General features: G+C 35.3%; 2 protein-coding genes across 11 annotated transcripts; one reads left to right on the top strand and one right to left on the bottom strand.

The window, feature by feature from the left end:
- Window positions 1–9,815: 9,815 nt before the first annotated feature.
- On the bottom strand, window positions 9,816–19,223 carry LOC126925018 (mitotic spindle assembly checkpoint protein MAD1). 7 transcript variants are annotated; one of them, XM_050740119.1, is made up of 8 exons: window positions 19,051–19,179; window positions 18,804–18,905; window positions 18,415–18,678; window positions 18,111–18,341; window positions 12,023–12,459; window positions 11,482–11,934; window positions 11,104–11,402; window positions 9,816–10,284 (listed from the first exon to the last, which is right to left on the bottom strand). In XM_050740119.1, exons 3-8 carry the CDS (start codon window positions 18,676–18,678, stop codon window positions 9,932–9,934), a joined length of 2,037 nt encoding a protein of 678 aa, XP_050596076.1. In that variant the 5' UTR covers window positions 18,804–18,905; window positions 19,051–19,179; the 3' UTR covers window positions 9,816–9,931. The 7 variants fall into 7 exon arrangements, with proteins under 7 accessions (XP_050596076.1, XP_050596075.1, XP_050596078.1 ...); XM_050740118.1 differs by lacking the exon at window positions 18,804–18,905 and adding an exon at window positions 18,931–19,009 and having other exon boundaries at window positions 19,087–19,176; XM_050740121.1 differs by lacking the exon at window positions 18,804–18,905 and having other exon boundaries at window positions 19,087–19,223.
- Window positions 19,224–19,664: 441 nt separating this feature from the next.
- On the top strand, window positions 19,665–24,554 carry LOC126925016 (GATOR complex protein WDR24). 4 transcript variants are annotated; one of them, XM_050740110.1, is made up of 14 exons: window positions 19,665–19,773; window positions 20,162–20,498; window positions 20,577–20,799; window positions 21,219–21,335; window positions 21,405–21,627; window positions 21,699–21,912; window positions 21,973–22,221; window positions 22,297–22,457; window positions 22,530–22,713; window positions 22,793–22,946; window positions 23,057–23,180; window positions 23,270–23,771; window positions 23,849–24,010; window positions 24,070–24,554. In XM_050740110.1, the coding sequence occupies exons 3-14, from the start codon at window positions 20,703–20,705 to the stop codon at window positions 24,196–24,198; spliced, it is 2,316 nt and encodes a 771-aa protein (XP_050596067.1). In that variant the 5' UTR covers window positions 19,665–19,773; window positions 20,162–20,498; window positions 20,577–20,702; the 3' UTR covers window positions 24,199–24,554. The 4 variants fall into 4 exon arrangements, with proteins under 4 accessions (XP_050596067.1, XP_050596068.1, XP_050596070.1 ...); XM_050740111.1 differs by having other exon boundaries at window positions 20,162–20,576; window positions 20,681–20,799; XM_050740113.1 differs by lacking the exon at window positions 20,577–20,799 and having other exon boundaries at window positions 19,666–19,773; window positions 20,162–20,576.
- Window positions 24,555–24,569: the final 15 nt, after the last annotated feature.

Here is a 24,569-nt window from a genome sequence, read left to right as displayed (position 1 = left end):
CGATTCCACCGAGTTGCTTGTTAAAAGTCGTGAAATAATTGTTCCTCTATGGGAATCAATCTCATACAGCAGAAGACGTGGGTCAGTTGATAGACGTGACGTTACAGTCTGATATAATTAAGACGAAGATCATCCTCCTTTCAACATGTTCTAGGTGCTTTTCATCTCACTAAGGTATCGTTTATGCCTGTCTGGAAATCGTGGATTAATCCCGCAGGGTATTAGCCTCGGAAGTCTCCAACCGTGGTAAGGAAAGGCAGGAAGACAGAAACGAATATTAAGGAAACGGGAAGGTTGGATGTTGACCCAGTGGACAATGTCGTTGTCTGGGATTTTATTTGAAATGCCACTGTAAGGAAACAATGAGTTTTTGTACCAAAATTGTGCTTCTAGGAACATTTGAAGTTTGGAAGCTTTTGATTAAGATACTAGGAACAACATTGCGTTAATACGATATTTCATTCGTAATCAATCAAATCAATGAAAAAAGAATTTGGTAAATATTTTTTATCAATTTTTATCCTTCTACCTATATCTTGGAATTTTATACAGTTTTAGGAACTGAGAATATTTGTAGAAATATGATAACCTATTTTCCCTTTAAATCATAAAAATAGTTTTCATTGTTTTTTGCGGAAAGTAAGAAACGTAGCTTCTATTTATTTATTAACCCAATTAAGGACTAAGCAGTGAAATAACGCATTACGTTTGAGAAACATGCTCAGATAAAATAACTTATTATTTTATTATTATATATTATTTGTCAAGGCACAACAAAATTATTCAAATAACAGTTACTTTACGGAAGCTCATTACAAAATAAGAAACACAATTTCATTTTAAAAATAATAACTTATCATAATGATAATGCTATGAATAATTCAATTTTACCAAACTTCGTAAAATTATAAAACCTAGGTGGAAGTACGAAGAAACGGAAAGGGGGCAAGTATTGAACAAATCCCTGGTATTGAAAGAAAAAGATTCAAAAGAGAATCTTTTCGAACATAGACAAGCGTTGTTTCTGTGATGAGTCCTTCGATTCTCGTGTACGAGGTACGATTAAAAAAAAGTTTACGATCGAAACGATAATGGTTCCTTAAGCTTATCTCTGCGACTCTTTCGCGGCCGAATAAACCGAGTCGGATCGAACTTTCGAAATAGGGAAGCTTCATTTGCTTTTACCCGCTCTCAATCTTCTCTTCCCTTTCTACTCAAGTTTCTTTGAATTCCACTTGCCCCGTGACAATGACTTAAGTTTCATTCCTTTCGGATAGTTCGCGCAGTCTCGCGTATTCCCTCGTCCCTGACCTCTTCCACGCCCTGTAATTTTCTCTTATCGACCTCACTGCGATCCGCTTTTTCAAGCTTCTCGCTGAAATATAAGAAATAGTTAAAAATTGTATCAATGTGTTTGAGAGATTCTCCTTTCTTTGAACTTTCTAGCTACAAAAATGTCATTTCTTTTTAATCCGATAATTTTATTGTTGATGGTATCTTTATAGTTAAATTATGAATGTCTATGTTAGAGTTCATATTTTATTGAATGCAAATAAAAGAATGAAAGCTAAACATACGAGAATATTTTAAAAGAAGTAAAAGAGATTTGTATTATCCTTTAAATATTCTGCTTTTGATGTTCTTTGTACATATTCTTCAATATTTTATGTATTCTTCATATCTTTGTATATTTAAATCCTTCACAAATGCACAAACATCTGTACTATAATTATAATAAGTATGAAGATTATTTTAGTAATATTGGAACAATGAAGATTGAAAATCGGGAGTTAATTTTCTTCATTTTTTCTAGTCTGACATTAAAATTATTTTCTTTAAAAATCGGTCCATATAAAATTTAATCCTGAACGATAATGGAATAAAGTCTTACAAAAGAAGTAAAAAGAAGCTTAAATATTCTAAAATCCTGTTGCAAAATTTAAATCATTTCTTTTGAGATCACACCATCCATAACTTAATCACGAACTATAGTAGAATAAGATCCTACAAAAGAAGTAAAAAAAAAAGTTTAATATTCTAGAATCTCGTTCTGAAATAAATATTATGTTTCGTAAAATCATTTCATTTATAATTCAACCATGAACGATAATAAAATAATTCTACGAAGGAAATAAAAAGAAAGTTAAATATTATTATTTTATTATTAATATTATAGAATCTTGTTGGTATAATCACTGTCTTCACTAAGTGACGCAGTGCTCTAATATCGTAGAAAAAAATACAATAAAGCGTACGGCTAATTCCCCAGGTTGCAGTCCCTCGCTAATAGAACAAGAAATTTGCGATGGTATTTAGTTCGTGCTAGCAGGTAGCTCAGAGAAATTGTTATACATTAATTATGCCTGTTCGAAACGCGGTTACTAGTGGTGAACTTTTATCGAACCACTAGGCGATAGTTACGCTCGCGTATTCGGCGTTCAAGTGGATCCTGATCGATATCTAACGATGGAGAAATAAATTATTCCGCACCAAGATACAGGAAAATTTTCTACAAAGATGTCTGGATTATGTAGTGATCTTACATACTTGAAATGAAAAAGTAGAAGATATTGCGTAAAATTACAGATTTTCGTGATATTTTTGATGATCTAATAATTGATTATATTTTCTTACTAATGTGATTAGAACTTTTTGAAATTTTGCCCTGATCCGTTCTTTGGGTTATTTACAGCACAATCACATTTTATTCAATTCAAGAAATTTCTTAACTTTGAAAAGAATACTTCTCAATCTTACGTTAGAATTTCTAATATTTTGTAAATATTTTTAAAAGTCTTCTTGCTTATTCAAATAGGAAATCAAGAGATAAAAATTCGAGAATCGCAAAAAGGTTAAGAATTGTTAAATTGTTGAATTGATCTTTGGAAAGATTACATCGAAATTGAAGGGAAAGAACTGTATCGCATGATGTACAACCTAATTTGAAGAAAGATTGTTTGAAAGAGCCATTCGACTTATACATATAAATGGGAGATCATTTTGAAAATTAGTTTCGGCGTCAGTTTCCTGACATACACTCTACATTTTCCTATCTTAAATTATATCTATATCAAATTAGTGTCGTTATTAACTTCTAGTAAAAAGTTAAATTTAAGAATAACTCGGATTAAAGCAATAAATCAAAGAATGCATACCATGAACTAAAAAGGAAATGGTGGTATATTTAAAACCGTACTTTCCAAATTACCAGTAATTAAATACGATGGCATGTGAGAATTGACAAAAAAATCCAGAAAAATTACCCATTAAACAAAGGTAGAAATATAGCGAAAGATTGAAGAATAAAATAAATTCGAAACAGTCCCTAAAATGAATTCTGATCTGGTATTAATATAAAACTAAAAATTATTCCACTTCACAGGAGTTTGCCCTCATCCAATCGCCTCAGAAGATAAAAAAATCCAATCAGACCGATCTCCATAAAACAAAAACCTCCCTTCTGACTCATAAATACCACAACACCCCTTCTAAAATCACCACCTGTCAAGCCTCACCCTCAACATCTACATTAGCGTAATATGACAACAATCGTTTCGGTAAGTACGAAGAAACTTTTCCCGACAGGTTATCCGTTTGGCTCGACGACGAAAAGGGTGCGCACAGAATTGATTCCGTATTGATAAGCAAGGGTGAGTTCGACGGAGGAGTTTAAGGTAACCCGACGCATAGCTTGCGCACATATGGAAGGGAGCTGGATGAGTTTGCGATTAAACGCGATTATAATTAAGGATAATGGAGTTTCGGCGCGCGGGAGTTGCCGGGTTCCCTCGCAGCTGGCGCCGTTATATCGAGTTCCTGTCGACAGCGAGTGTACACGGTCGAAATGCTTTTGGTCATCTAGTAGTTCCTCCGTGTATACATGCACGTACAAAACGTGCTCCCTTCCCGGTGCTATTCTCAACGCGCCATATGCACCTACGTGTTTTTCGTGTTCGAATTCGACTGGGAAGCGACGAGCTTCCTGCTCGTCCAGAGGGTGCAAAGGGGTATTTGGATATTTCCAAACGACTTGTTTCAGCGATGGGATGCCGAAGGAATAGAGAAATAACCAAATATTGATTTTATTTTCGCAGAACGTGATCTTTTATTAAGATGAGAAAATTGAACGTAGGATGATCCGCAAAAGTATCTAAACACTTACCATCGAAAATTTTTATGTACGTGCTTCAATCAGAATGGAATTTGATTAGTACTATAATGAAGCACAATAATTGCAATTGTGTGGATAATAAGAATAGTGGATCACGAAAGTATTTAATTAGCGCTTATATTAGGTCATCCCATAAGTTCGTTCCGTTTTTCGAGCGGTTATATATGTTAAGATTGTTTACATACGTTTCAGTTTCATGAAAAAATGTAATCCCCCTCTCGTTGTACAACTTCTTCCCACTTTTCAAGTGCATTGGCCTTATCGCCGTATGTTTATAAATCGACACATGAAATGTATACACAAAAGTTGGCACGAACTTATGGGATGACTTATGGGATGTGACCGGAATTCGGACACATTAATCGATCTGTATTAACGGTATGTGAACGATATGTGTTTGCCGAAGAGCAGAAAGTAATGGTAAATTTATTATTGAGAAAAGCACTTATTACGTTTACTATGAAGTCGCCAGTATATGAATTTAAAGTACCTAATAAATACTTATTACTATTTATAATATTACTATCTATTACATACATATACATACATATTAGTATTTAAATATCACTGCTTGTATTAACAAACGAAATCTTTCTATCAGTTTAAAAAAGAAACTCTTTATTAATCTGACTACTGACAGAAATAAAAGAGAATTACGCCACGAGGTTTAATATAGGTCATATTTTTAACCATCGCTCGCGGTCCTACAATGTCGCAGGCAGATCGCCTTATCTATCCGACGGAAAACATACAATGTATCGACGAGCGCATAGTTGTCAGCAAGCAGCGAGTTCCAGAAACGTCGATGTCGGTCCGTTCGTTACTTCATCCACACAAAGAAGGTGGCATACGTGATCATAGGCGCGAACGGTGGCGTGACCTGAGCGTAGTGGGGGTTGTCTCCTCGAGAAGACAAAGAAATGATCGAAGGGCAATCAGTCTCTTTTGAAGATTCTAATAGCATACGTCGATAAGTCTGATGAATAAAGTCGCTAAGTCTAACGAACATATCGAGAGATATCATACAGTCGAGTCAAACTTCTGCAACACATTAACATTATTTATCACTAAATAATTTATGACGCTTCATTATTATTAAATTGTTATTAAATATACAACCTATATTAACCTGTTAGTAGTGTTAAATTCATTGAATTATCTCTGTTATCTTAACCGAAACAGGGGAACGACTAATTCGCGGCGTCGATTATAAAAATCGTAGCGAGAATTTACGCCTCTCGCTGACGCGTTTTCCTCACGACCGCGTCTCTCCGCGAACAGTCGTAACAAAGAGTCTAGAGATAAAAAATTTGTCAAGTAAGGATATTTCTATATGTTTGGCGATTACGATGCATATCACTACTTTGTTATTGCATATCACTTTTCAAAAACCAAACACGACGCAATGTTCTATCACAGATACCTACAGTGAGTATACAAACTAAAATTATTCTAGTTCATTTTGACTTAATGTTGCAGTTAAAATGATAATAAACGATAATAAACAAGACGTAGAGGAAAAAAGCAAACTAAATTATATGCTTAGTTTTAGACACAGATGGTGTAATTTTTAGTCAAAATATTCTTGTAATTATTTTAATGAAGGTAAGTTGAATTGTTCGAAAATTTAAGCATTTCATATGAAAATTGTCCCCTGTGGATCCATTATTAGTTATGATGTTAATTATAATTTACATTGTAGTAACTGTGCCATAATGATAAAAGTAATGTTTATCGATTTTCTGACTTTGTCACTCGGTGACTAAAAGGAATATTTCGATAAGAAATAATTGAAAAGTTGATTGCTAATACACATGTTATTGAAATTTAAAATTGTTTCTCTACGTACAAAAGACATGACGAATGTGACATGTTCTCCAACTTTAGCCTTCATATTAAAATAATTTATTGTATAATAATAATGAAAGAAAAATAAGTAAGAATAAAATATTGATAATGAAAGAAATTAATATTAATAATTATATTATCACGGATAGTAGAAGAAAAGAGTTTTTTTTAAACTTCTATTACTTTGAACCTTAATAAACTATTAAATTCAGAATTACTAACTATATTATTATATTATTATTTATATATATCCCTAGAATATAAAGCAAACTCTCGAAACTAACTGAAGATACAGACTCTGCAACTGAACTAATTAGCTCGATATTTGGTCCCTTTGGGATATGATAACTAACGATCAAGTATTGCAATAAACGCGCTAATTAACAACCGCCAATGATAAAGTAATAGCAAATATAAGTATACGAAACGCATTTAATAACCGAGAATATTCGTAAATATCTCTGTAATTTCCCACGCAATCAAAAACGGAATTGAGAAACTAATCGAAAAAAAACTCGTTTGGAACCTTGGGATCTTGAACTCTGACGTACACAACTCGCGAATAATAGCGTTAATAATACATTAACGATTACAATGAACGGCCCATTGACATAAATCTTAATCCTCAAAAATCATGGATTCTTTAACCTATTTTAAACCAGGTATTCAAATTGCTTGTTTAAGTTAAATTGAACATTTCCTTGCTCGCGACAGAGTAAATGTTTTATTTGAAAAAAACTTTCAATAATAAAAATAATAAAATTCATTCAATATCACTCACCCATCTCATACGTCCATCATGCTCGAGCAATTAGATATGTAATTATTTGCAACATATAAATTAGAACATAATAAGAAATGAAATAAAAATATTCGTAACAATAAAATTTAATTAAAGCAATAATAAAGTATACTCGTAAATCTTACTAAAGAGACGAAGTTTCGCGAGTTAATTTTAATCCAAAGAAACGTCGCAGCAAATAACGATCCTTTTGCAAACACCAAGATACTTTACCCGATACTATTCTCTTTTGCGCGCCACGTCGTCTCCTATCACTTTCGATTATTTATCCTGTACAATAATAAATACGAAGAAACACGTGTATCTACACATTCAATTCCGTCTCTCGTAAGTTACACGGATGTAACTTGGTTTGCTAATAAAGATCATCACCCTCGGACATTTCTTTCTTCGCGGACAATGCAATTGGAATCGTCCCTCCGGGACCACCCCATTCGCATCCCTTTCCCGAACATATAGGGACACGAAAGTAGTCTGTTAACGAATCCTTAGGGAATTGCATGCGATTCGTAGCCATGACGCTCTATACTCATGGAGAATTTGAAAAGTTGCCTCCTAAAGTTGATAAAACCGCGACATAATTGAGATGAACGATTTGCACGTCCCTCGAGAAGGAATTCCTCTCGTATCCTTTTTTTTCGTAGATTTTCATGCGCTGACGTCGTATAAGTATTTGAGTATGTTCATCTCCTGGTACAGTTAAATATGGATTAGGTGTGAGCTATGATTTCTTGGATAAGAGTTTTGAGGAAATTGCTGGAATGATTGCTTCTCTTTTTGGAATTCTATTCTTTTTTTAACTATAGTTCTTTCGGGAGTTTCAAGGTAATTGTAGGAATTTTAGGAATTATACTCATCGTTGAAATATAATATTTTGAATAGAACCTTCGAAGGAATTGTCGGAATAATTTCTTTTCTATTCGTATTCTTCTTTTACCATGTATCTTCTTCTACGAACTGCGTTTTTTTCGTTTAACAAGTTCGAAGGGAATGTTGAAAGTGTTCCCTGCTCTTTTAGAATGTATTCTTCCCTATTTTTCGCGAATAGTGTTATTAAATGCTCGGAAAAAAGAATGAACATCATTTTGATTAGAATTACACTTTTCTTCGTGTTACCTAGTTTCATTAAAGTATAACACACTGTCAAGTTAAAATTATATCTTTCCAACACTTACAGAACATTTACACGTCAGAAAAATCCTTCGAGAAAATCCAAACTAACATCCAGTAAAATTCTAAACGAATCTAAAGAATAAAATTTAAACGATACATATTAGATATTAATGTCTTCCGTTGAGATTTAAAAATACCTGATTTCATCGAATTGAGAGGAGGAAAGCCTTGTGACGGAGACTTGGTTCGTTTGTAGGATGGCTCATTGTTGATTAATGGATGAAATTTACGAGAAACAGGAGTAAAAGCAAGCAGACGTACGATCGACTCCGTGTATGTTAACAAAGCGTTTCTTTTGACGAAGTTTCTGGTTCCGTGTACAAACGAAATTGGAGAGATTAACATTGTCCACCTTGAGTTAACCTATTCGAACGGAAACAGTAACTGAAGTTTCACCAAGAAATCCCTAAGTTATAGAGAGGAACACCACTGTGATTCTCACGTCAAGACCTATCAAGAGCAAATGGTCAAACTAATTTCGATTTAATAGTAGAACAGTAACCGGTGACGTTTTGTATGAAAGACCAAGATTAAAACGTTCGAAAATTAAAAGAATGAAGAAAAATGTCTAATAGTAATTGATCCTAATAAATATTTTATAATACGTTTGGAAAAATTTCGTTAGTATACTGTTGCAAAAAAGTATGAATTTTGATTTTTAACGCGTTCCGTTTTTTTTTTTATCTTAATATTTATTTCATTTTTTTTCATATCCATGATTATTTTCTTTTTTTAAATATTTGATTAAAACGTAAGTACTTCGAAACCAAAGATACACGTCTTACATTTTATAACTGAATATCGTATAAAGGATAAATATTCAGAATTAGAAAAACAAAATTTTCCAGGGCGTTCTATATAGCGATAAACCTTACACTAAGACAAGAACTAAAAATTATTTTCTAAATACGCAACGAAAATTAATTTGGAATAAAAAGAGATTATTTACTAAAGGGAATGTTAATCACTTTACATTGCAAATGAGATGATAAAGTTGTTATTTCAGAATGCTATGTTATTAGCTTAGTAATGCTATTGCAAATGATTCGGTCAATTATCGTTCTGCGAATCGACTGGCTTTTGTGATAAGTAAAGCATATGATAGTGTAGTTGCTGGATTGGTCTGGCATCAATGAGCATAATTAGTGTTCTGTTTCAAACACCAATATCTAGCAAACGAAATACCTGACTATTCAATGATGCATGAGTAACTATGTGAAATATAGTTCGAGAAGGTGCACGTATTGTACAAGATTATCCAAGATACAAAGTCAAATGGAAGAACGATATGGCTAGAATAAAGTACTATATAACAGTTCATTGATTACTTCCACTTCTATATACTACTTGCTTAAAAATATGATTATATAACGAATGAGGGTTATAGAAACAATCATTACACCTCTTGCATATACATATAAGCTCTTTTTGTTCTCGTGGAACAAGCGTTATTAAAAAACGAACGATCATTACATCTCATAGATGTAGGTAGAACGATCATAATTCAAAGACATTAATTGTTTTCGTCTTTGAATAACATTTGTTTTACTTAGCAATAAAAACGTATACAATGACGAAGATTCTAATATAATCAATGTAATGAATCTTATCTTTCTAACAAAATCCTAAATATTTAAACATTGTTAATTTTTTAATTTATAGAAATATTTAAAAATGATGATTAAGAAAGAAAACCAGCATACATTCAGAAATAAAGAAAATCATCGAGAAACAAGTGTGAATAAAAAGTTATTGAAAAGAAACGTTTCAAAACAGGTACATAAATAAAAGATACAAATAAATAAGAATTGACACGAAGAATGCAAGTTCTCGGTTGTATAATTTGTCAATAATAAAATATTTTCATGATCTCCGTCTTCCTTTTACAGCTCTCAGTATGCAAAGATTTCTCGTAGATTCAATAACAATTAAGAAAATCAACTCATAACGTTCGTCATTGTTTGCTGATTGAATAAATCTGTTTGCACTGCATTTAGAAACATAGGCACGCTGTGTTGTTGTTGCAGGTGTCGCTCCACCAACGTGCCCAGCGTCGCAGAAAACGCAGTCTCCAAAAGGTCCACTCCCTCCTCTCCAATTTTGAAGAATAAGAAATCATCCGGCGATTCGGCGTATTGACTAGATAACTTGTATCGAGCCTCCTTCGTCCTATCCACTCTCCAACCGAACAATTGGTAACAAGCTTGTCGGTATTCTTGCGACGATGCTTTGAAGGCTTCCTTGAGACGAGCTATTTTAATCTCGTGTGTCTGTTTGAGTTCCGCTATTTCTAGATATAACATGAAAATGCTGGTAAATATAAAACGAAAATGTACCAAATGTGATGCAAAATAGTCGAATTGTAGTTGTGAATTTAGAAAGAGTGAAGATTTATTTCATTGTTGACGCTGAATATTTCTAAGATAACAGAAAAGATGATAAAATAATTTTATGGTAGTTTTCCTTCTCTGAAAGTATAAATTAGTATTAAAACATTATAGATGAGATAAAATATGAAAATCAGCGTACATATAAATTCAATTAAAAGGCTAACAAAGTTTATCAGTACACAAGTTAACAGTATTATATAAATATAGTTAATATACTATGCTAAGTAGTAGAGGAAAAGTGCTTCAAGAAACTTCTAAGATAAAGTTAACAGTATTATATAAATATAGTTTATCTTAGAAGTTTCTTGAAGCACTTTTCCTCTATTACTTAGCATAGTACTATTTTATAAAAATTTATCCATACTATTTCTGTTATCTTAAATGCGATTCGCATTATTTTTAGAATATATCACTAGCCACAATTATGTTTCACTATGATCATCAATTATCTTTCATGTCATATATTACTTTCTATATTTTACTGCCACTTATTATCATTCAAGCTTATAAACCATATTGTAATATAGTATAGTATTGTAGTATGATATACTATAAAAGTATGAATTATAGTATAGTATAGTAAATATTAATTATAGCAGTATTAATTATATAACCAGTACTTAATATTAATATCTATTTCATTATATAAAAGTACTTTTAATTGATTGATTGCCTTTTTGCTCTTTACAAAAATCATATTAATATTTTTGAAAAATTACCTTGTGTTTGGAGGGAGGATGTCGTCATGTTGACTCCACCTTGCGCGACTTTCGCCCTCAACTCTTCCACTTCACGTAGCAAAGCCTTGTGCTTCTCCTCCGCTTGTTGTTCTGCAATGGCAGCAGGATTCATAGTGAAGTGCAGTATTCTCGCGTTGCAATTAAAATCGCCCTTTAGTGCTCTATGTTCCAATTCACCCTTCAATCGTTCGACTTCCTCCCTCAACTTATTGCACTCGTCCGCTTGATTATGACCCTCAGCCGCTTGAAGATCACTTTCTAATTTGGCGACTAATTCTCTACAATTATAAATCAATCGTAACTCAGTTATCGTATTATTATCCAAAATGCAAAAATTGAAATAGAATTTTAAATTACCTATAAACATCTATCCTACGTTCCAGTACAGGAATCCTTTCTGTTATCGCATTATTAGTGTCTATCGTTATCTCTTTTTCGTATAAGTCTAATTGTTGTCGATAACTGTCCCTCTCTCTGGTAATAAGGATCATCTTCTTCTGTAATCTGTTCATTAATTTATTCAACTGTTCCTTGGAGACTGTAACATCCATAGCCACTTTTTTGGCATCTTCGTAATTCTTCGACAAAGTATACGACTCCCTCAATGCAGCATCCAGTCTAGATCTCAGCTGCCCTTCCTCTGATTTTAAGACTAATTCAGCTTGTTGCAGTCGATTCAATTCGCGTTTTAAAGCAGTAGGTCCACCAGTAATTCCAGTAGATTCATATTCGGCCAGGCGCAATGAAAGTTCCGTCTTTTTGGCCTCAAGTGTAGCAACCTGCTGCTCTACTTTTTCCATATGATCTAATCTATAAAATTAAAAGCACACTTATCAATGTTTATAAGTATAATAATGATAGAAGTTTATTAAAAAGGGCTCGTTGAAAGAAAGTGTACCTTTTCATTACATTGGCCATTTGTTCTTCTAAAAGTAATTTTCCCCGCACTGACTCTCTTAATGAAACAATGGTTTCTTTTGCATTGCTAAGCTCTTTCTCAAGTTCATTCGCTCTCGCGGCTCTTGCAACAAACGTCTTCCCTTCCTCCCATAGCGCTCTTTCTGACTCCAACCTTTCAACCTTTATTTTCATACTTTGGAGTTCCACATTTTGCAATTCCAACTCTTGTTGCTTAGTCTGATATTCCTTCAATTTTCCTTCCAGCTGTGTTATTCTTCTTTGAGCTGCATCCAGTTTTAGTTGTGTCTCAGATACATCAGTAGAATCTTTTGTTACTATTTTACTCTCTTGTACAGGTGCATGTTTATGATCTTCCAACAGCTTTGCATTTTCGTTCATTAGCGACATAATTTTCTGCTCCAAATTCGTTTTTACCTATAAACAACATATATTTATATTAAACATCAAAATAAAGCAATATTCAAATTATTTATTTAATTAACCCTTTAGTTCGCTGTTGAGTGCCGAAGCGTGCAGACGTGTCTCTAGTGCCCAGTGAAGTTCGAAAGTAACACGTGTCACCCAACCGTCGAAAGTGAACACAACGTGCTCCTATCCTCACAAGTGTTTCCTATCCGCCAGAGAGAAGAAAAGCTTACGCACCTAACCCCAACCCGAACCTTGCCTCATAGCCTCACGACTAATTATTCATATTGAAATAGCTAGCTCGATGATGGCCCAGCAATCACGTCCAGGCTCGCCTGAGCAAACACACAACTACTCCGCGCTACCCCTTCCGTGGCAGAAGTGTAGCAGATCCCCCCGTGCCAACGACGCCAATAAGGCGAAAAAACGCAAAATTGAACCATCAAACACTAACTCGAACGAACAGCCATCAACACAAATTAACACTCACAACAGGTTCGCAGTATTGGAATCCTCAAACGACGCCATGGAAATCGCAAGCCCGCCGTCAAACCATCACGCACAGAGAAGCCCCCCTCTCCCACCAATATTTGTTAATGATGTCATCGACATCCAGACAATGATCAAGTCCTTAGAGAGAGATATCTCCAAGGAGGACTACAACCTGAAGATTACCAACAACCAAGTCAAAATCCTGCCGACAAATCCAGAAGCCTACAGGAAGCTCACCAAGACACTTAGGGCCCTGAACGCCAATTTCCACACCTATCAACTCAAAGAAGAAAGACCTTTTCGGGTGGTGCTACGAAACATCCACCACTCCGCAGACATCGACGAGCTAAAAACCGAACTATCTAAACTCGGCCACGAAGTCATCAATGTCAGCAACATAAGGCATAGAGTCACGAAAGACCCGTTATCCCTATTCTTTATCGACTTAAAACAGAAACCCAACAACAAGGAAATCTACAACACCAGTCGCCTAATGAACGCCATCGTAAAATTCGAACCACTGCAAATCAAAAAGGAGATAGTGCAATGCAAAAGGTGCCAAAGATACGGGCACACGCAGAAATACTGCAACCATACCTTCCGCTGCGTCAAATGTGCAGGAACACACCCTACCGACCAATGCAGGAAATCACCGGAAACCCCAGCGAAGTGCATCCACTGTCAAGGTGACCATCCTGCCAACTACAAAGGCTGCTCAGCCTACAAAACTCTATACTCAAACAAGTACCCCAAACTTAGAACAAAAGAGGTAAACTACCAAACACCCAGCTCGCCGAAATTCACCTTTACCCCAATCCCCCCAACCAATCAAACACCCAGCCCTACCAAACTCACCACTCCCTCAACCTCCTATGCCCAAGCGGTACAAGGCACTCAAAATATACCAAATAGCCACAGGGATCCTCCCCAAAATAGTGCCCCCACCTCACCTAATACAGACAACGTCTCTAGGCTTGAAAAGCTAATAGAGAAACAATCAGAGCAAATAAACAATTTGCTATCGCTATTAACACTCATCATGGATAAATTAATACGCCCCGACACAAAATAAAACCAAGACGCATAGCTCTGTGGAATGCCAACGGTCTAGCGCAACGCAAACTTGAACTAGAACTATTCTTAAAACAACAGCAAATCGATGTGATGCTCATATCCGAAACCCACTTCACCGACAAAAACTACCTCAAAATACACGGCTACAACTTCTACCACACCCAACACCCCAGTGGAAAGGCCCACGGCGGCACCGGAATCATAATCAAATCAAACATTAAGCACTACGAACTTCCACCATTCCAGAAAGACTACCTCCAAGCAACAAACGTAGCAATAGAAGACTGTCATGGTACAATCACCACTTCAGCTGTATACTGCCCTCCCAGACATTCCATCGCCAAAGAAGACTTCGACAACTTCCTGGACACCCTGGGCAATAGATTCATAGCCGGAGGAGACTACAACGCTAAACACACCCAATGGGGCAGCAGACTGGTTACAGTAAGAGGCAAAAACCTCCTCAACAGCATAATAACCAACAACCTCAACTACCTTACCACATACGAACCCACACACTGGCCCACCGACACAAATAAAATACCCGATCTCCTTGATTTCCTCATAACTAAAAATATCTCGTCAAGACACGTCCAAATCAATTCCTCGGCTGATCTCTCCTCTGATCATTCCCCCGTGATAGTAACAGTCAGTTCAACTATCATCGAGAATACACCTAATGGCTCCATTCATAACCAACACACCAACTGGCAGCTCTTTAGAGAAGTCTTTACCCACACAACTTCAGCCTCAACCTCACTAAAAACCAATGAAGAAATCGAAGCAGCCACGGAATACCTAAACGCGAGCATAATAAACGCTATCCGCGTCTCCACACCGGCAAAAACGTCCATCAGCAATCACGAATACCCCCAGTACATATTAAAAAAAATAGCAGAAAAACGTAGACTAAGAAGGATATGGCAGACCCATAGAACGCCGGAGGACAAACGCAAACTAAACAACGCAACTAGAAAACTATCCAAAACCATAAAAAACTACAATAACGACCGTTTTCACAAATATCTCGCCAGCTTGTCCCCCACAGCCGACTCTAACTACTCACTATGGAAAGCCTCCAGGAAACTCACGCGCCCCCCACAAATAATACCTCCAATCCGCCGTCCGCAGGGTGGATGGGCGCGTAGCCCTATAGAAAAAGCCAACCTATTTGCCAAACACTTGACTGAAGTATTCCAACCCCATTCCTCCATAGCTGCAGCGGACGTCACCGAATACCTGCACACTCCCTTCCAAATGTCCCCTCCTATTGAACCCTTCACTTCTGCAGAGATCATAGAAGCAATCAGTCGCCTAAACCCCAAGAAAGCAGCAGGTCACGACCTAATAGGAAATAAAGCAATCAAGGAACTTCCCATAAAAGGGATTGCACTCATCGCAATCAATCAAAAAACGCCATCCTCCGCCTTGAACACTTTCCCAAGGCGTGGAAAATCTCACTGATCACCCTCATTCCCAAACCCGGTAAACCAATATATGAAACCAGCTCCTATCGCCCAATCAGTCTTTTACCTACCCTATCTAAACTATTCGAGAGGATGCTTACGAATCGTCTCCTTCCACTCCTAGAAGAATTGAAAACACTCCCAGATCACCAATTCGGCTTCCGAAAACAACACTCAACAGTAGAGCAAATCCACCGCATAACCCACATGATCAGACAAACCCTTGAAAAGAAAAAATACTGCTCTGCGGTATTCCTAGACATCCAACAGGCATTCGATAAAGTATGGCATGAAGGGCTACTCTACAAGCTTAAAAAAATCCTACCCCACCCATACTACTCCATCTTAAAATCCTACCTAACCAACAGACAATTCATAGTTAAATGCCTAGACGCCACTTCCGCAATATTCCCAATAGAATCCGGCATACAACAAGGTAGTGTCCTCGGACTCCTACTGTTCTCCATCTACACTGCCGACTTACCCATATCAAACGAGGTAACAATAGTAACATTTGCCGACGACACAGCAATATTAGCTACCCACGCAGACCCGGCAATTGCCTCAGCCACTCTCCAGCGAAGTCTCGACTCCAAGGAAAAGTGGTTCCTAAAATGGGGCTTTAAAATAAACGAAAAAAAATTCTCCCATGTAACCTTCACGCTCCGAAAACAAACCTGCCCCCAGGTCACCATTAACAACATAATAATCCCAAGCAAGGACTCCGTAAGATACCTGGGCATGACCCTGGATAGGAGGCTAACTTGGAAAAAACATATCTCAGAAAAAACAAAGCAACTAAAGGAAAAACTAAGAAAATTCTATTGGCTCACGGGCCGACGCTCCAAACTAAACATACAGAACAAAATAACCCTCTACAAGGCCGTAATAAAACCTGTCTGGACCTACGGAATCCAACTATGGGGAACAACAAGTAACTCCAACATTGAAATACTCCAACGCTTCCAATCGAAAACGCTAAGATCCCTATTAAATGCACCCTGGTATGTTACCAACGAAACAATCCACCGTGACCTCAAGATACCTACAGTCAAAGATGAAATACACAAGTCCAGAAGCAGATATAACACAAGAGTCAACAACCACCACAACCCACTAGTCACCCAACTACTGGACATGACGAACCAGATCCGCAGACTAAAAAGAAAATACCCTCTAGATTAAATCCTTAGTTTCTACTAGAACCAACAATATAAAGCTATTATAATCCATGTCATTGTATCACGCCAAATTAAGTTACTGAAAATTCTCAACGAGAATTGATTGTAAATATTCTTTAAAAAAAAAAAAAAAAAAAAAAAAAAAAAATTAACCCTTTTGCAATGGCGAATACTAGCCATCTTTTGAGCTCCCAATGTGACCATATAAAATCTTAGAGGATTTCGTTGGAACAGCAGAGGACTTAAGGATGTATTGGAAAAGAAAATGTTGTTGAGTCCTTGTTCTATATTTTAAAAATAAATTCAATAATAAATCTTCACTTTAAGTTACTTATTTGAAATTATGTAACAATGATATATATAATTTAGTAATGTATATGTTACGTCGCGTGAAGAGGTCCGCGCGACGTCTTCTATTGTCTGACCGTAACGGCCCAAGCGTCGTTAGAGAAACCCTCAATAAACCTAAGGCCCACCATAAACCGAGTCTCATTAGCTTGCAGGAACTTTGAATCCTGCAAGTATTTTGGGTTTATCTGTGGTACTTAAACAAGTCATTAGGTTTATTGAGAGTGTTTAAAGATTACGGAGAAAGCTGGTATTTATAACGGGAAAAACTGGTAATTATATGATAGGGAAAACCAGGCATTTATAGAATAGAAATGTCTGGATTTTCCCATGAGTCATGCCGATGGGATGTTTACATCGCCCGTCTTCAAGCGTTAACGTCTTAACCAATGGGTAGCGCGGATCCTTGTTCTCACCTTTCCTAACTAAAAATGTAAGCAACGAATCCGCGTTCTTCGCTTAAAGGACACACCCATACCGAGCTTTCCTTCGTAATCACATCAGAACGAACTTCAGAGTATTGCTTCGGCTTTCACGGTGCCTAGAGTTCCTGCATTTCCTACAACTCTCACCGTTCCTACATCTCTAATTTTTCCATCATCTCCCGCGGTGCCCACAAGTCCGACAGCTCCTATCACTCTCTCATCTAAGAATAATCCTTCTCTTCATTATCTGTATCTTAACCAACGGCGTTACTACTTGTGTGATTGTATAAAGTGTTGGAAATATATATACTTTAACTCTGTGAACCACAGTGTTATACTAACCTGAATCACCCCTATTATCCTAACCGAAATCAGGGGATCGAACTATTCGTGGTGTCGATTATTCTAATCGTAACGGGAATTTACGACTCCCGTTGACGCGTATTCTAACGACCGCGTCTCCCCGCGATAGCTCGAAAATACAGTATATAAAATAATATTATATATATATCATCGTTGTGGACGAGAAGCATATGTAGCTGCTAGCTGTCGCTAGCCAATACAAAGCGCTTAGGGGATGACAGATATAATCAGCGCTAAACAGTGTGAAGCACTTAGTGGATGACTGGTATAACCCGTACCAATCGCAAAAGGGTTAAATAAAAGCACTGTACCTGAAATAGTTCTTTCTCTATAGAAGCTCGTGCTTCAGATGCGTCCTGAATTGTTCTACGTGAAATATCAAGGCGTACTTCCAGTTGTTTAATTGTCTGCTTATCTTGTTCCACCTGCATCTCTAAAATACCTTTCTCCTTTTCAAAGACCTCTTCCATTTGTCTGCGTATTTTGTGAAGCTGCTGTACAGCAGCTTCTTGATGAGACAATCTTGTTTTCAAGGACACAACCTAGTGAAATAAGTATAGTTTTTTAATGTGCTTGATTTATGGATATTTATATAACGTTAATTGAGTATGTTACCTGTCCTTTTAATCTTCGCCATTCCCATGGACTACTTGGGACAGTCTCAGCCTCACTCATATTTAAACTAGAATCATTAGAATCATTTAATCTTGGCCTTTTAGGTGATATAACACATTCATCAGATTCACCAAATGTCAGTGGTGTATATGCAGTACCAGATAATCTTAAAGACACACCGTTATTACTTTTACGATATGCTTCAGAACCTGCCTTAAGATCCTTTATCATTTTAATGACACTTGTTGGATCCTTATCATCCATCTGTAGAAAAAATATAGTACAAATTATAAATAAATAATTATGACAAATAGGTTATGCTCATAAAATCTATTAATTTGTGTTTGTTACATACATTTTATAAGAAAGTGAGAATTAACTAAAGTTACCTTAATAAATTGTTTTATTACAAAGAAGTTCAAATATTGATATGAGCGTTATTTAATGAGATATGGGCGTTAGAGGTATGAATATACATGGAAATATATCATCTATAACATATAAAATGTAATTTACCATACACCCAGTCAGTGAATATAATTACAATTCTTGCAACACTGTATGTTATTACGTTACTATACTTCTTTCGTAGTTACTAGATTTATAAATTTTAAATATCATTAGAGTTGCTTATACCTTAGTCATACGTTTTTGTAGCGGTACAATACGTACACAATACAATGGCGGTAAAGTCTACATCACGGTGTGTACCATTAGAAAAGAAATGGGAGTGCTGGCGTCCATTTTCTAGCTGTTCCACAGGTGCTGCACCATGCGGCACAGTGCTGAAGCTGTTCCACGTTAGCATATACAAGAACCTATCAAGTTAAGGATCTGCCTCGCTACGCTAGCACATACAAGAACCTATAAAGTTGGAGATTTGCCTTGTTTGGTTCCATTTGGTTCTTTGTTTGAAATTTACATTCCTCACGATAATATTTTTGTTATAATAAATTCTAAATTTAATTCTAATAGTAATTTCTGTAATTGGTGGGCTGTGAATAATATTTCTGACATAATGCATATATTTTGCATGCAAATTCATTTACAAAAATGATAAAAACAGAAGTACAAATTAACTACAGACGAGATTTAACATCATAAATAATTTCTGTGATACACGATTTTTAGAAGGATAAAAAAGTATGAACTTTCCCGTAGAATCTTATAACGAAATATGCCCTTGTAACGTGAAATCATAGCGAATATACTTTGTGGTGATGCTAAACAAGTCCTTGTATATGCTAACGTAGAACAACATCAACACTTTGCCGTTGGAGGGCAACTCTAGTACGTGAACAACTGAAACCATAAGCATGAGCACTCTTATTTCCTTATTATTAAGTTGTCCAAAATCAGGTACTTAATGATCATTCATACTACGAACTCATTGTAAAATTGAACAATTATTGTAAATTTTCAAATTCCATTGGATAAAACTATTTTATTTTACAAATATACAACGCATTTAAAATCATTCCAATCTATAATCCTTAAATTCTTTCCTTTTTGGGAATAAGTTATAAAAAATGACATCATTTTCTGGCAAAGTCAGAGAGCAAAAAATTTGCCGTTCAAATGAGAAATTTAACAGGCTAAATAGCGATTATTAGGAGAACATGATAACATAAGATATAGCACAATTTTATCAATTCTTAGAAATGATATCATATTCCAAGAATTTATAGAAACCAAAATCTTCGACTATCCAAAAATGTTTTCAGTCGATTTTGCTATTTTGCTTCAGGAGAATATGACAACATAGCAGGTGGCATAATCTGGCCGATCTTTGGAAATAACGCTATATTAATACGGTCACGCCGTGTATACTCGTTCTTTTCATCAAGAGCACCGTAGAAGAAAGATGGTTCAGCTATTGACCACTAGAGACCCTTATTCTTAGTTTTTACTGATTTTTTCACATTCCATCGGCGATCTTCCTATTCCTTACTCATGCCTAGTATGCAGTATACACAAAAACTTTTTATACATTGTGTATATTTCAAATATATCTATAAGCAGTTGTTGTGAAAAGAATATGTATAGCATAATTGGAATTTAATAAAATGTAGGAATTAAAAAAGGTGACTTAATATTGTAGTCTGTATCGATGTTGTTATCACTAATAAATTCATCTATGCGTATTTGTTCTATTTACTAAGGTATGGAATAGTGAGATAATTTGTACACGAATATTTTAAAAATTTGTGCAAATTAAATATATTTATTTATGTATATGATACATTGTGGTTGACAAACTAAAAAGATATATTTAAAAGAATTTCATCATGATTTCCAAAACTGTATGTATTACTCAAGAAGGCCCAGCAAATGCATTAGCTCTTAATAAAGATAACAGTCAAGTTGTTATAGCAGGTCGCAATGGTAAATTATTTTATTATTTATAATGGTATTTATTTAATCATAAAATATTAAGTTATTTAACACTTTGACTGCCACACTGAAATCATATGTTTTGCTCAGGACGCCACAGTGTTTTAATACATTGCACTGTTAGATGCAAGGTTTGTTCTCATTTTTTTTATTGATGTTCTAATAAAAATGTTTAATTGTTCAATGGGGCACTTTTTATTTCAAAGTATCTTCTATTTATCAGTTATATTCAAAATGTCCTAACTGTCAATTTTCATTCAATTTTTACAATTGTAAGAAGTTCAAGCATTCCGGTCACCAATGACCATGGCATCACAGGAGAAACCGTGGTCAGTCATATATGACCAACATGGCAGTCAAAGTGTTAATTACTGAAGAAATGATGACTGATTAATTATTTTGCATTACAGTTTTCAAAATATTTACTTTATTAGAAGATAGATTTGAAGAAGCTTGTAATCTACGTGTTGGGAAAAATTTAAATTTAAATTTTTCTTGCAATGATGTTGCTTGGAATCTTATCGATGGTAAATTTTGATCTTTCTCCTTTATTTTGTCTAAAAAGTCAAGAGATAATGGGTGATTTCTTTTCTCAGATCATATATTAGCTACTGCAGCTACAAATGGTGCAGTGGTAGTATGGAACTTAAATAAGTCATCCAGATCCAAGCAGGAACATGTTTTTATCGACCATAAAAGGACTGTAAATAAAGTCAGTTTCCATATGACAGAACCTATGTGGTTGATATCAGGTTCTCAAGATGGTACTATGAAATGCTTTGATTTGAGAATAAAAGAAGCTACTAGAACTTTTTATAGGTAAATACATGATTAAGAAATATTTCAACATATGTATATTGAAAAGTATTAGATAATATTGTTAATTTCAGTAATACAGAATCAGTAAGAGATGTGCAGTTTTGCCCTCATTCACCTCATACCTTTGCCGCTGTTTCTGAAAATGGCCACGTGCAACAATGGGACTTACGCAAACCAGACCGTTACTTTCAACATTTCACTGCCCATAGTGGTCCCATATTTGCCTGTGATTGGCATCCTGAAACTGCTTGGCTTGCAACTGCTTCTAGAGATAAGACTATTAAGGTTATTGTAACTATATGTTATTTCTCATTTGAATCAAAACTAATGTATGGAAAATTGCAGGTTTGGGACTTATTAGGTAAACCTAGTTGTGATTATATTATACATACAATTGCATCAGTAGGTCGTATAAAATGGAGACCTCAAAGAAAATATCATATATCCAGTTGTGCTCTTGTAGTAGATTGTAGTATAAATGTATGGGATATTCGTAGGCCTTATATACCTTTCGCAAGTTTCAATGAACATAAAGACGTTCCGACCGGTGTTGCATGGAGAGGCAATCCACAGTCTTTCTTGTCAACAAGCAGGGTAATAACATTATAATATTTATAGTAAAGTATTGCCTATATTATTGAAGGGTATTAGCAGAATATTCTTCTGTAGGACTGCACACTATATCATCATGTGTTCAAAGATGCAACCAGACCTGCAAGTAAGGCGAATCCGCAAGGGATTGCATTGAATCCGAAAGGAGACATTGTATATGCTTGTAAAGTAAATGTTCATGTTACAACTACAATGAAACAATTAACTAATATAATGAGGTTAATAAAATTACTATTTAAAAATAATCTTGAAAAATAAGTCAATGAATATAATTCTACAATTATTTATAGGAAGACACCAGCTACAAATGATACGTTTTGTATGGCATCTAGCGTTATGCATAGATTTGCTATAAATATGCCACGGGAACCAAAGTGGTTTAGAGCTTGTGCAGAAGGTTACTTGCTTTCTGGGAGATTAAATGACATTTGCGATCATAATGCCACCATTGCCAGAAATGCCGGTAGAAATGATGTATGCAGTCGTTCAACTTAAAATCATTGTACCTCACGCTCGTATTATATTATTAATGCACAAAATCAACTTCAATTAGATTAGTACGGTGTGGAATATTATAAAAACTTTATACGCGAATCCTCTGGGAGCTATTTTAAAAACACCTCCAACTGCTTCCAAAGAAGATATAGTGAATACACTAAATTTAGCACAAATTACAATCGGATCTGGTATAGATCAATCAAATACAGGTAAAGATATCAGTATGCTCTTAAGTAATACAATCGGTCTTTAACTATAATTTTCACGAGTAATTAAAGTTTTACAGACTTTTAACGATGTTTACAATATCTTTTTCAAGTACATGAAAATGATGTAAAGTCATTACAAGGAGAAGTAACAGGTGCAACTAGCGGAGGTGACGATGAGACAGAGACGGATGAAACGCCAGAAAACCAACATTCTATAGGGTCTATGCTACCTAGGTAATATTAACTATATTAATGGAAAATATTACATGCTATGTTTACTGTAGCTGGTATATTTACATTGTTTTTTATGTGATAATATCTAGCTACAGACGAGCGTTTATTGATCATAAAGGTCCATCCAAAGGAGATTTCTTATTTGGAGAAAGCGAATTCGAACCTATGACTATGGAATATACTTCCAGTTACATGCATAATATGATAAATAACGATAACGATTGGACACTGTCCAAAGAAGCGTTTCCTTTGCGACACGAAATAAAGGACAGATCTCCACCACCGGAACAATTTCCAAATCATCCACCAGATATTAACGAAGACTGTGCTTCGTTAATGATCGAAGATCAACCAAGTCAGTTAATAGTCTCGAATATACCTAAACCACAATTTTGGGATCCTACGAACTTGATCGAAGAAGCTTTGAAGCACCATGCCGCTCTTAGAGACATACAAACTTCTGCGTCAATTCTTATCGCGTTAGGAGAAAAACGAAAAAACTTGAACATCGAAACTGCTGTTCAAGAACATTGGATATTAGAATACTTAGATATGCTTGCAAGATTTAAACTTTGGAACGTGGCTACACAGGTTAGCGACAAATTCTTATTAAAACATCTTAATAATATTCGTATGGAAAACACAATTAAGTTGGTATGTATCGGTAGATTATTCAATCGGTCTGGATTCCATCCGTGTCGCAATTAAATCAACAATCAACCGTAATACACACGTGTTGCTTAGCTTGTTCAAAGCCATTACAACGTGCAGCGTGGTTTTGCGATCGATGTCATACGTCTCATCATGCACTCTGCTCGGTTTGTCATCAGGTGAGCTATTAAATTACGATCGCTCTTATATCATTATAACTGTATTCGCATATATATAGGTTGTTCGAGGAATTTACGCATGGTGCCAGGGCTGTACACATGGTGGTCATGTTGTTCATATGAACGAATGGTTCAGTTGCAATCGACAATGTCCTACTGGTTGCGGTCACATATGCGAATATACTTAAAAATATCGTAACAATAACGACCCCAGTGTTATACAGTTTCCGTCAGGGTTGAAAGCATAGAAACTCTACGAAATACCAAATGTATATAAAAAGATTAAATTATTTATTAATTATATTTTTGTAAATTGTACAATGGTGTTTGAAACGCACGCCCGCGAGATTTGTATGTTCTGTTTTTTTATTTCTAAAATAACATTACATTTTTTCAATGATACAAATTATACAAAAATACATTCATATTTAAAATACTTAGTTCTTGCTTCCAGCAATTTTATTCTTGAACATTTCTATTTTTTAGCAGGTAAATATGTGAAGTTTTTCTCATTTTATATTTCAACTATTTAATAATGTTTGTTTAATAACTATTTAAT

This window comes from Bombus affinis, chromosome 15 (genome assembly GCF_024516045.1).
Source record: "Bombus affinis isolate iyBomAffi1 chromosome 15, iyBomAffi1.2, whole genome shotgun sequence".
NCBI lineage: Eukaryota > Metazoa > Arthropoda > Insecta > Hymenoptera > Apidae > Bombus > Bombus affinis.
The sequence above is the reverse complement of the archived record's forward strand: the minus strand, read 5'-3'. Positions and strand labels throughout refer to the sequence as shown.